The sequence below is a fragment of the Corapipo altera genome, unplaced genomic scaffold (genome assembly GCF_003945725.1).
Source record: "Corapipo altera isolate COAL_440 unplaced genomic scaffold, ASM394572v1 104, whole genome shotgun sequence".
NCBI classification, from domain to species: Eukaryota; Metazoa; Chordata; class Aves; order Passeriformes; family Pipridae; genus Corapipo; species Corapipo altera.
The window spans coordinates 4,213,943-4,226,247 of NW_020884920.1; the positions used below are offsets into that span (position 1 = coordinate 4,213,943).

The 12,305-nt window shown below is 44.8% G+C and overlaps 1 protein-coding gene across 10 annotated transcripts in view; it reads right to left on the minus strand.

Moving 5' to 3' along the window:
- RNF216 (ring finger protein 216) overlaps positions 1–12,305 on the minus strand; it is a 77,917-nt gene that overhangs the window by 45,577 nt on the left and 20,035 nt on the right. For all 10 annotated transcript variants that reach the window (XM_027656376.1, XM_027656367.1, XM_027656371.1 and 7 more), the window contains 8 exons: positions 9,085–9,187; positions 8,068–8,232; positions 6,973–7,087; positions 6,546–6,685; positions 5,566–5,616; positions 4,476–4,613; positions 3,082–3,230; positions 2,557–2,635 (listed from right to left, as the gene is read on the minus strand). In XM_027656376.1, coding sequence (XP_027512177.1) covers positions 2,557–2,635; positions 3,082–3,230; positions 4,476–4,613; positions 5,566–5,616; positions 6,546–6,685; positions 6,973–7,087; positions 8,068–8,232; positions 9,085–9,187 — 940 coding nt within the window. The remainder of the gene's footprint in view (positions 1–2,556; positions 2,636–3,081; positions 3,231–4,475; positions 4,614–5,565; positions 5,617–6,545; positions 6,686–6,972; positions 7,088–8,067; positions 8,233–9,084; positions 9,188–12,305) is intronic.

Below are 12,305 nucleotides of genomic sequence, written 5' to 3' on the forward strand. Positions count from 1 at the left end.
AACTCCTGTCAGCGGGAAGGTCGGCTCTGTGTGCACTCAGCAACCCACTATGGAGCAAAATCTCCATACTCAGAGAGGTCTGAGTGAAAGCTGCCTCTGCCCCAGCACCAGCTCACACTGCACACGTGCAGAAAGGGCGGTTTGCACGACATTTTTCCTTGCCTGAGCTTTTCCTCCACCCTGCTGTTTGTGATATTAAGATTCAAGCCCTGGCCACCTAGCTTGCAGCCAAACTTAACGCCACACAGCTGGAGCCAGAGCGGCCCTGGCAGATGGTGCCAGCTCATCCCCGTGCTCCCCCTGCACTCACAGAGGGCACAGGCAGCTCTGCCCCTTGCCCAGGTTACAGTTTGCCACATTTTGGTCCCTGCAAGGCTCAAATGACTGGAACTACAGGTGAGATGCATAAGCAGTGACCTGGGTATGTGTAGAGCTCTTATTGTGGAGCCCACATACAGATATACAGCCAAAATTAAAGCTTCCAGCTGTTTCCCATCACTTGCTTTACAACATATCCATAGCTGGCGCAAATATGAATCAACCTCCCTGCAAGATTTGAAGGAAAGCCTGAGAGTATCAACATGAACTCCCAAAGCAAGACAAAGGCTCAGGTGATGGAGCACAGGAATACAACAGGTCCACCATCTGGTCCTCCTCTCCCCACCCTTGAAGAGCCCTGAGGTTTCGGGAGAGGCACATTTTGACCTTCCCCTTTCCACACTTCCCCTCACTTTAGGTTCAGCTGTGTGAGTGCAGTCCTTCCAAGCAGAGAGGGACTCCTTCCAGAATCAGTCATCACCACCACAGAGTCTGCCAGAGGCGCTGCTAGCAAAGCCAAAGCATCCTCTCCAACCTCTGTGGAGTTCCCTAGATTAGCCCTTTCCTCCCTAAGGGCAACTGTTTCCTGCAAGCAAGAGCATTAACTGAAATTCTCCATTCTGGACAGACTGAGATAGCGGGAACATGAAGCACCACTGCAGCTGATGCCGTGAGACACCACATCCTGCTCTCCAAATTCCTCACCCTCAACTTCAAATCCTAAAGTCGTTAAAAGACTTTTCCTAAGACGAGCACAAAGCTACTCAGCAGATTTTCAGCTAATGAATCAACACAAGCTGTCCAGGAAACCAGAAATCCAGCCCACTGGAATGCTGTAACCCCGGGGAGGGGGGGAACAGGCAGTACACTGGGAAGGAAATGAAACAGCAAAGCAGAAGGAAAGGAACATTTCAGCAGTGATCCCTCTTACCACAGCTACTCTGTTGCATTACACATTTCAGGGAAAAAACTTCAATTCGTTTTGCACACTGAAGGGTTCATGTTTTTCAAGCCTAAATTCTGTTCTGTGGTGCTGACATGTACATTTTGAAAACAATTCGGTTTTTGCAAAAGCAGTAAGAAAAAACCCTGATATTCAAACGTGAATCAACATTGCCACCTAGTGCCTAACAAGCGTCCTCGCTCCAACACTGGGACAATCTATCAGCTCTACATTCCCTTCCCACATCCAAGGGGTAGATGTCAGCAAAACCTGTCTGGAGATTAGAGATTTAAAATGGAATTGTGCATCTTTCATAAGCAGATTTCTCCCCGCAGCAAGTTCAATTTTCATGTCAGAATGCAAAGTCCACTGCTGGCAACTTCAGCTTCTCCAGACAATACAGGCAAACAGGGATATCACCTCAGTGTGAGAACCCAAAGCTACGGCAGCTACAAGTGTAGGGTTAAAGCCCTCAAGAGGAATTTCAGTGGTTTGCAGAAATCTGTGCTGGGGGACAGACAGTTCCCCAAATCAAATTCATTGTTGTGGCTACAGTCACATAAGAGGCCTTGTAATCTCAGTGACAAACACTGATCCTGCCCTCCCTTGGCTCACTGGCAACGTAAGAAGGGTCCTGCACACGTTCACAAGACTGGGGAACACATTTCTGTGCTTCTGTTTTTCCCCGGAACAGATGGTGCAGAAGCAGCAAGGTTTCCCTCACTCCATCCCCCCACTCGGCCTGATGATTCTCCTGTTATGGCCATTAGCAGACTGAGAGGAGCACAAAGATCTGCTGCCCTTGGAATGGCTGACATTTCAGCAAGCTCTTCCAGTCAGTTTTTTTGTCACTTCCAACTGGATCTCTATTCAGGCAACCACATGAAAGAAAAATGCAGATTCTAATTTGCTCAAGGATTGCATGTAAGGCTGTTTCAGCTCATTCTCCATTAAGTTTTATTACAATTTGTTTTTGACTTTTAAACGCCCAATTCCTTGTTCACCTAAACCCCTCCTATATAGCAAGACAACAATCTGCACCATCCATGAGCTTTTTTAGCCAACATCTTTCAAGACAAGACAGGAATCCTGCTCTTTATCAACAGCACCCTGAAATTCATCTGTTCAGCCACACACTTAGGGAGTGTCAGTAGGAGCCAGTAAATGCTTTGGTTGCTGCCCTGTGGAGCCATGTGAGACATTCATTCATCTGCTGCTAGGAAGTGTGAGTTGTCCTGCCAGCTCTCCTGCCCAACACTCCAGAAGAGACCAAATGGCAAATATCCCCCAATTACCTTTCTGCAGCGGGGATTAGGGCAGCTGAACCGCTTCACATCGTTGTCCAGTAAAGCTGGGAAGTTACAGAAGGGACACCTGCAGCCCAAAATAAGATGCCATTAATGCAGAGTGCCAAACATAGCTCTGCTGAAAGCAGATTTAGTCAAATAGCTGCGTGGAAGTTACTAAGGCTGCCAACCCAGCGCCTGTCGCCAGGATGTGCTGACTGCTGCCTTTTTGCTCATATTTCTTCGATCACTTCCCTGTTTGCAATCAAAATATTATATGCTCAGCACTGCTTTTGACCATGTAATTTAGAGGATCAGCACAGAGCTGGCAAGCAAGTCTTGGGGGAGACAAGTCTATTGAATTTTAATCTGCTCCTAGTCAAAGGCAGAATAAAAACAGACCTGCGAAGGCAGAAGCCTGAATTTATAATCCAGCTCTTTGAAAGCTGCCTATCTCAGAGTCAGCACGCATTTAGGGTTTCAGGGAACAATTTTCTACAGCAGTAAGTGCAGTATCCTCTGCAGGACCCTCACCTGACAAGCTCATCTGCACAGGCAGCAGCCACCTCCTCCTCAGCTTTCCTCTCGTAGTATTTACAGAGGATGTTCTCTGGAAGCACTTTCTCCAGCTCACTGGTGGGGAAGGAACACGTGCAACTGCCTTCCATGCAGCTGAGCTCTGACTGGGGTTGGAAAGAGAACTCAGGTTCAGTATGATACAATCAAAAAGCAAAACTCAGTACCCAGAACATTACCAAATAAAACAGTGCAGAGCCTTGCTCAGAGAGAGTAAGAGTTTAAGTCAGCAGATCCCAGAATGGTTTGGGTTGGGAAGGACCTTAAAAAAAAAAAAAAAAAAAATCAACCAGTTTCAACCCTCCTGCTCTGGGCAGGAAGAACTCCCACTATCCCAGGTTGCTCCAAGTTCCATCCAACCTGGCCTTGAACACTTCCAGCGATGAGGTAGCTACAGCTTCTCTGGGCAACCTGTGCCAGGGCCTCACCACCCTCACAGGGAAGGATTTCTCCCCAGTTTTTTTCCCCAATACCTAATCTAAATCTACTCAAGATGACTGCCAGAGAATGGGTTCGCTACAGAAAGAACAAGACTAGTTAAACAAACCAGGCCTCAAACAAACACTGGGCATGAAGATGCTGTTGACAGCTGGGATCACAGCTCACTCCAAATCCACTGTGACCACGTCTTGGCCCATTATTATTGTACATTCTCTACTGAGAACCAGCACTCTGCTCACGAGCAGCATGGTGCATTCATTTCAATTAAGTCATATAAAATACAGCTGCCAGTTTATACATTTACATGAAACAGATCCCAGAGCGCAACAGCATCCCACAGTTTGAGCATCATATCCTGAGGCAAAGGAGCACATTTACCTCAGCGCAGGCTAATGACTTGTTTATAGCTCAGCTAAGTACCAGGATAATTGCTACCTAAATCAGAGGCTAAGAAGGTTAGTAGTACCATAGAGGAACCAACCCCCAAATTAAGTTCGGATCACATCGATATTATGAAGGATAAACACTCAGCTAGGAGGAGACCAGCCAAGTAAGAGAGAGATGAGTGTTCTCTGTGCACATACCGCTGGTTTATTAAGTAAAAAATAAAACCCAGACAAGTTATTGTTGTTACTATGAACGTTGCAGAAAGTTTTCCTAATAATCAAGTTGCTAAGCACAGAGCACAAAAAATGGAGGTTAGTAACACTGAAATCCTGAGCAAAGATCTTGTTGTGAAGTTGTTGGCTTGGCGTGATGGTGAGACCGACTTGGATTTCAGGAGACCATTCCATTCAAATATTTCCTGGGAAGCACATCTGTTTTAAGCAACAGCATGAAACAAACAGCACACTGTCATCTCCCAACAGCAATCTATCCATCTTCCCCTTGTTCAGTTGTGAAATTCTTACCTTCCCAGAGCCAAAAACTGCCTCCTGAGCATATTTAATTAGGCACTCCTTGCAGAACAAGTGACCGTCTGCACACTGAGTCAGCTCTTCGAAGGCAAACTCCCCGTAGCAGCAGCGGCACTCGATCATCTGCCCGTCCTGCAGCCACCAGAGGAATCAGCATCAGCATCAAAACATCCATAGCTATAGCAACACACACAACTGCAAGCCATAAACAATGCCAGCATTAATCCTAAAAACCAGCAACAGATATACACTGTTCCGTCAGAGATCCTCTGTTTGGTGGTCAAAATTCCCTAAGCACAACCAGAAACTCAGTTTTAAGTCACTTAATAGGTACTTGTCCTGCTTGATGGGTTCCAAAAAGCTACAGAACACGTGGTAATTAGTAATTCTTAGCCCACAGGCAGAGAAGCATCTTGGGTTTGGGAAGCTGCAGTTGCAGTGAAGCAGCAGAGTGTACACCAGTCATGGGAAAACCCAGACTCAGATCTGTTACTCTCTAAAGGAACATTTACCATCTGCCTGGAGAGACCTTGTCTTGGCCTCTTCACTGCAGGGGTGGAGAAGCTTGCCACTGCTAAAAAGTTCTCCAAAGTTTGAAGAGAAATGGGCACTGTGACCAAAAAGGTAAATCACAGCTGCTGCAGTGTTCTCTAAATTTTCTTGAAGTGAAAGACCTGATTTTCACATTTTTAAAGAATTTTTTCTGCAAGTGAGGAAGGTCTTCCCACTGGCTGAGCTCCAACAGCAGTGGATCTCTTTTAAACAGCCATAATGGTGGGAGCAAGAGCCAGCCTGGTGCTATTCTATTGCAATGTTTGTTCTGAGCAGTGAAGATACAAGCTGAATTACTACAGATCATTATGTGCATCAATACTGTCTTGCTGGCCTCAGCTCTTGTCTACCTTTCCTAAAAGCCAGCCAACAACACACTACACAGGTCTTGCCAGCTCAGCAAGAGCAGCACAGTGCAAATACAGCTTCAGGAAAGCTCCATTCTAGAAGCCAAAAGAATCTGTGAAGTGAGAAGTGCAAAACAGTGTCTATGCATAAGGTGAACTCAACAGATCACATTATAGATACTGACCTTCTGATACTGCTCCTCATTCATCTGCAGAGCCAGGAGGAAGTCTGCATGCTGTAAGAGAGACGTGCATCTGTATTTACAGAACAGATAAAGCAATTTTCCAAACTCTACACTCATTTACATTATCTCAGGACTTGCAAACCACCATAAAAGGCTCGCTGTCTGCTTATAACATCACTCAGCCCAGCCCTCCAATCCATTAAGCTATTTATGATTCAGCTAAAACAGATGGGAGAAGCAAAGGCAACAAGAACAAAGAACTAAATTCTATATTATGGAGGGCTGCTGGTTCAGGTTTCCACGGGCAGAGATGATCTCACCCAATGGGCCCCTCCAGAGAACATGAGCTTTGTGTTTCAAAGGAGACACTATCCATCTGCCTAGGAGACAAGGATCTTTAAGAAGCTGCTTTAGAGAGGACTGTGGGTGCAGAGCTGTGAATTCAGTCCTTCCTCAGCCTATGAGGGGAAGACAGCACACGAGAGGGTGTTGCAGGGTTCTGCTTCAAGACAGTTCTCAGCACAGGACAAGCCTTTCTGGAGCCACAGGGCTGCCAACTTGTGAAGGGAGAGTGAGTGGACAGCCTGCCTTGGGCCTGGTCATTACTCACCACCATCACTGAGAAGCAATTACAAGCCCTAAAGCAGCAGAGAAGCCTCCTAACAGTTAGAGGAAAGAATTAGTTAGTAGAGTTTTTACCACTTCGCAGCAAAAAAAAGGCCCAGAATGGTGTTTGCACAAGTAGCAGCTGCACATTTAAGTAAATATGAAACTCTGTGTTTGGCTTCTTTCCTTCAAAATTGAGTTACTTGGGAAGAGACATATGTGCTAACAGGTAGGGAAGGGGCAAACATAGTTATTCAATATTTGGTTCAGTGTTTGAATTTCTGTAAGAGACAGATTTTCACATTTAGGGCCAAAACCTTGACAGTTGTTGAAGTTGTTTGCACCAGAAGATCAAAGCAGCTCCTATCACTCACCTCTGCCATCTCTTTCACTTTCTGCTCATAGAATTCCTGCTCCAGCAGCACCGGTGGGAGAAGAGAGAGCTTGTCATAGGACCTCCAGTGCCGCCTCTTATTCTCCAGGAAGAACATGCGCTTCTCAATTTTCACATCCCCTGAAGCAGAGTTAAAGGCACAATGAAATGGGAATGGAGCAGCCAGAACAAAGCTTAAACCCTTCGTCCTCCACCTGCCACCAGCTGTGTAACTTCAGCATCTCAAACAGCACTGTACCAAGCAAAGGCACTAATGAAGAGGATCTCCAAAACAGATACCAGGCAGTGACAGAAACTCAGCTGTTTTGGGACCACATCCCCTTTTTAAGAACAGTGCTTTGTGCTGCAAGTCTGTTCTGTTCACAATAACAACACAGAGAACACAACACACGCAGCTTGGCATTTACCTTGCTCAAATTTGAAGTCTATATATGAATATTGATTCATTTCTTTCCTCCTTTTTCGTTTCCCACTGGTTTCGGGAGACAGCTCCTGCCATTTTTTGATAGCATCTGAAAAGGCCTAGAAAACAACAGACAGACTTAAATCCTGTGCCTGGAAGAAAGCAAAAGCATATACTTCAAGCTGAAGCACAGTACAAACATTGGCATAGGACTGATCCAAAACTAAAAAGCCAAACACTCAATATAGAGGCAATTTTCATCCTTCCTTTGCTCACCTTATGTACTCATAAAGTAATCATTCCATAAAAACAAACTAGTTGAATGGTACTTCATAACACCTCATCTAATAACTTGCATCACAGTGCAGTATTAAACAGAGTTGTTTTGGAGTTTTTTGTGGCTTGGTTTGGTTTTTTTGTTTAAAAAACTGAGGTTAAAAATACTCAGTGCTCAATCAATCAAGTGAAGAGACAAGAAGCTTTTGTTTTAGTTAAGTCACAGAATAGTAGAGAAAGAAGCTCAAGCAAGGGGAGTGTATCAGAGGAGCAGATACAAGTAAAAAGCCTGAAGCCACACTGACATTCATTTGTTGATACTTAAAACAAGAGTCTTTGCATCTCCATTACAGCAAAGCTCTTATGTGGAATACAGGACTCATTCCACAAGTCATAATAAGAAGAAACAGGACACTGAGGCTTGGGCTTCTTTTCAATTACATGCAGTCAGTTAACTAACAGCAGCAGTTAAATGTTTGAAGATTTAGCTAAATGTCTGGGTTTTATTGGCAATTATACTGCACTTCAGCAGCAACCGTAGGGGAACACTTCCCAGTTTAATGCATCACCCACCATCAGCTAGACAGTGTTTCCCCAGCTCTCCCATTAGAGAAAGTAAAAACTTCCTGCAGCATTCTGTCTGGCCAATAAATTTCAAAAATCTCTACTAAATGGATTAAAACTTCTTAAAAGGAAAGGAAGATTATTATAAAACCCATAATCACACACTAGCAGATGGTACAGTAAGGCAAAAGATGTCTCAGTGCTCTCTGCAAACATGGGAGGTAAGCCTAGGAAGGAAAACAGACTTGAGCTGGAGAACCTTTCGTGTGATTGCATAGTGTCCCTTGAGCTCGTGCAGTGCCCACTTGATGTCCTGGCTGCTCAGCATTTTGAAGTCTGCCATGAGCAGGTCAGCTGCCTGGATAAAGCACCGCTGGTCAAGGGGGGCAAGTTTGGAAAAGTCAAAGTAGTCCACTTTAGGCACCTAAGGACAAAATGAAAGAGATTAAAAGGCTGCTATAAACACCCCAAATCGCTCTTTCAGTGATCAGGACCTTCTGCAAGACCACCCAAAATTCAGGCTACGTGGCACCCAGTTCTGAGCACCTATGTAACAATCACCTATATAACCAGAGCATGGCATAGGTGTGCAGCCTATTGGTCTATGCATCTGTATAGGTGACCTGCACAAGGTAAAATATAGTTTTAAACCATTGTGTGTGGCTCCATGAGACAGCAAGGAGAGGAAATATTTAGGTTACTATAAAGGGCGAAGCTTTATTTGGCTCGAGGTTGAGATGCTTCCAAGGGTAGAAAGAGGTATCCAACATTTCTCTCTCAGGCTACAGAGAGTTACTTCAACATACTCAAAGCCCAGAGAATTTTTTTGTCAAATGGACTTTTAAAAACAAATAAAATCAAGCAGTTGTAGGGAGATTTGCAGTTGAGAGACCAAAAGGCAATGCCTAAAGGCCTCACAAGAGAGACCTGAGGGCCGAGGCTACTTCATGGGAGAACGACTGTGGAATTCTTGTCTCAGTTATCAAAATGAACACTTCAGAGGGGGCAGTGACAGGCAGGGCAGAGGGGCTCGCTGGAGGCAAAGGAGCAGACACTGCAGCTATGCCACAGCAAAACAGCAAAGTCTTGGGAGTCGTCTTGCAAGCAACTATTGCTATTTAACACCATCTTAAACATGCCCAGGGGGCTCCTGTGAAAGCACAGCTCAGTCAAGCACTCTGCAAACACACACTAATCAAACCAGACATCCCAAGGTCCACTCAGGCTGAACAGACTGGCCCAGAGGCACACTGGGGATGAGGATACTCTCACTTGCCTTTGTCTCATCTTGGCTGGCAAGAAGGCTGCTGCTGGGATTCAAAACCACTCTGCCTTCCTTCTTTGGGTAATCTGGATTTTCCAGAAGAAAGTTACAAAGTCTGAAAAGATAAATACAGTTACTTCAGGCTTGGGGAGCTCAGGTTCATTTCTCATTTGTCCAATTTTTAGTATCCTGTAATTATGAGGCTACACAGGCAAGTCACAGTCTGCTCTGGAAGGATCAAGGGAGGTCCTAGATTTGAGAAAACTTCAAGTAAATGACTGAGAATTTAGTAAAAAATGATCAGCTGTGTGGCTGCAGAAGGAAAAGCAAATAGATCTGTCTTTCAACAATTAAATTTACATACATGAAGCTTGTATGGGTAAGCTATTAATCATCTATGGAAAAAACAGCCTAAAAATCCCTACAAAACCTGTGAAAGGTTGAGGTCTTCCTGAACAAAATATTATAGATTCAAATTTGAATTAAAGCCTCCATTCTCAATCTACCATCACATTAAAGCAACCAGAGCAACCTGGTCTAGTGGAAGGTATCCCTGCCCTTGGCAGGGTGCTGGGATCAGGTGATCTTTAAGATCCTTTCCAACTCAAACCATTCTGTGATTCTACAAATAAAGCAGTGACAAAAACATGTTTAAACTATGTGTGCATGCAATACACACTGTGAATACAGGTTTCATTGTAATAAAGCTTGAAATTACACCAGTGTTATCCAAATTCCAGTAGAAACTGGTCTGGTGAGAACAGCACTTAGAAAATAATCACTGAAATTGCTGACAAAAATTGCATAATAGCCTGTAAATGCAGCATACCTGAGGTCCTATCACAAATAGTTATGACTGTCAGGTAAATGTAGTTTAAATTACTATTTTAGCTTAGAAAAGACTCAGCAAGCGGTTTTCCAAATATGCAATTGCTGGAGACCACAAACACCCCAGCAGCCCTTCTGAAAGGGCAGCCTGCTGCAGGCTGTCGGGCTCAATCAGACTCTCACAGCTTGTTCTCAGCCCTCACCAACCAGCTGTGCTGGCTGGCTCAAGTAACAGAAGCTGTTCCTCAGTTTCCCCAGCTGTAGAATAAGATCCCTCTGAAAGGAGCCAGGACAAGCAATTAACATTTGTAAAACTATTGGAATGAGAAGGTGCTAGGCTGCAGCAAAGACATAATTGCAGCTAATTTACATTCCTGATGTCAGAAATCAGGCCCTAATTAAGAAATCTGAACTGGCTGGAAGCATTAACCCACTATCAAGGCACGATTACTTTAGCCCTGCTTTCACATTCAAAGCAGGGGCATTTCTTTTTGCTTAATCGGGTATTGACATATTGAGCCAGAAGCTTTTGACCGAGCGTGAATGCTCCCGAACACAAAAGCTGAATAGATGATACCCTGCTAAGAGGAGCTCCCACATCTTATCTTTCACATCAGTTGGGTTTTAAGACGATCATTTGGGGGGGAACACAACAAAATATCTCGGCATTGGGCATTTAATAGCTTTCAGCTCCCAGCTCCCCCCATCCCTTTGGTGAAAGATAACTGTTTTAATCCAACACAACGGCAACTTCAAGGAGCTCAAACCGCAGCTCAAACGGGCAGGATACATTTGAACTACCCTGCATGCTGCCATTTCAACACTCAGGGATTTTGGGGATGTTAACCTTCAGTGTCTGACAATTAGTTAAGTGGGTCCCGGCGCACAACCACACACACTCACGGCACTGTTCATTAATATCTGCACCACAGGACACAGAGCTGGTTAAAAGCCTCATCCCTGCCCAAACCCAGCCACCCTTATTTATTATATTTCAAGCCTGATTCAGCTTGACACACCGTGGAGATCAAAGAGTCCCTGCCAGCGAGGCTGACCAGTGCTTTGACCCATTTGTTCTCATACAAAAGCTGCAGTGACAACTCAAAAGATAGTTTGGTTAAAGGAATAAAAATATCGAGAAGAAATCTTTATCATCCAGTAAGTGGGTAACGCACCGCTGAGCAGACACTGTAGCTGCCTACAGGGAAGCCTGGAAGCACCTTTTCATCTCACTGGGTCTGTGGCACACAATGGGAGAGAAGAGATTTCGGGAGCAGAAAGGGAAGGAACACATTAAGACCGAAGGAAGCCGATAGGACGATTTAATTCCATCAGGCTTTGCTAAATCCCCGCAGGACACAAAGATGAGTTTTTTTTCACACAGTCTGCGAGGGTCTTGCAGCCAGATGCCCAACCTCAACAGACCAATCGCCCCAAGAAATGGCCCTGCTGGTCTTCTACACGTCCACCACAACCATCCACTTCGAGGGGCACCCAGTCTGTGGTAGGGACACCCAAAAGTTGCTCCACCACTGCAGGGAAAGCCCTTTGGAAAGACAAGAAAAGTTACAGTCTGATGACTTTCCAACCAAGCCCTACTTTGGAGACACTACTTCACAACACAGGCAAAGGAGCAGAATAGGAAATCTATGCCCAATAGATGGGATCATCCTTAGTTCCTTGCCAGTTAACTTATTTATGGCCCAGTAACTAATTCTAAGCCTCACGCACTTAAATACTGCTTAATTAGTGCCCCAGTTAGCTGGAAAGGGCATTGGATTTATACAAGTGAATACTCTGGCAACCAACACCTATTCTTCATTCCTGTATAACGTGTTGGAGACAGCAGTGACAGTTGCAGAGAGAGAAAGAGAGGCCACCAAGCATCAGACACCAGTCACAAGTGATTTACTTCAAACCTCTCTCCCCCTGGTGCTGCTAGTGCCAACACACGCAATCCTTTGCTCCTCAGCTCTGCAAACTGCACCCAGAAGGGCAGGGAGATGATGCAACTCAGCAATAAGGTTAATAACTTTTTTTAAAAAACTTTTGACTCCAACATGACTCGCAGAGATCTCCAGCATGATGAACTCTAGGGTACCCCTGAGCCGTTAATGCAATTTGGAAAGCAACAGTCCTCGCACTGATATTTCTTTCAGCTCCTTTTATTTCACTTCTTAGCTCATATTTCTGCTCAGTTCAACCAAAATTAGTCCTTCAGCAGATCTCTAGAACCAATCCTACCAGCCCTTAAATGTGCTTGCTCTATTTTATCTGTAAAAAGTGATGTGAGAGAACTCAAGCAGCACCGCTGCTACTTAAACAAGTAAAGGGGATAAAAGCCAACATCATGACACTAAATAATGAAGTCCAAGCCAGTATCAGCTTCACCTGGAAAAAGCCAA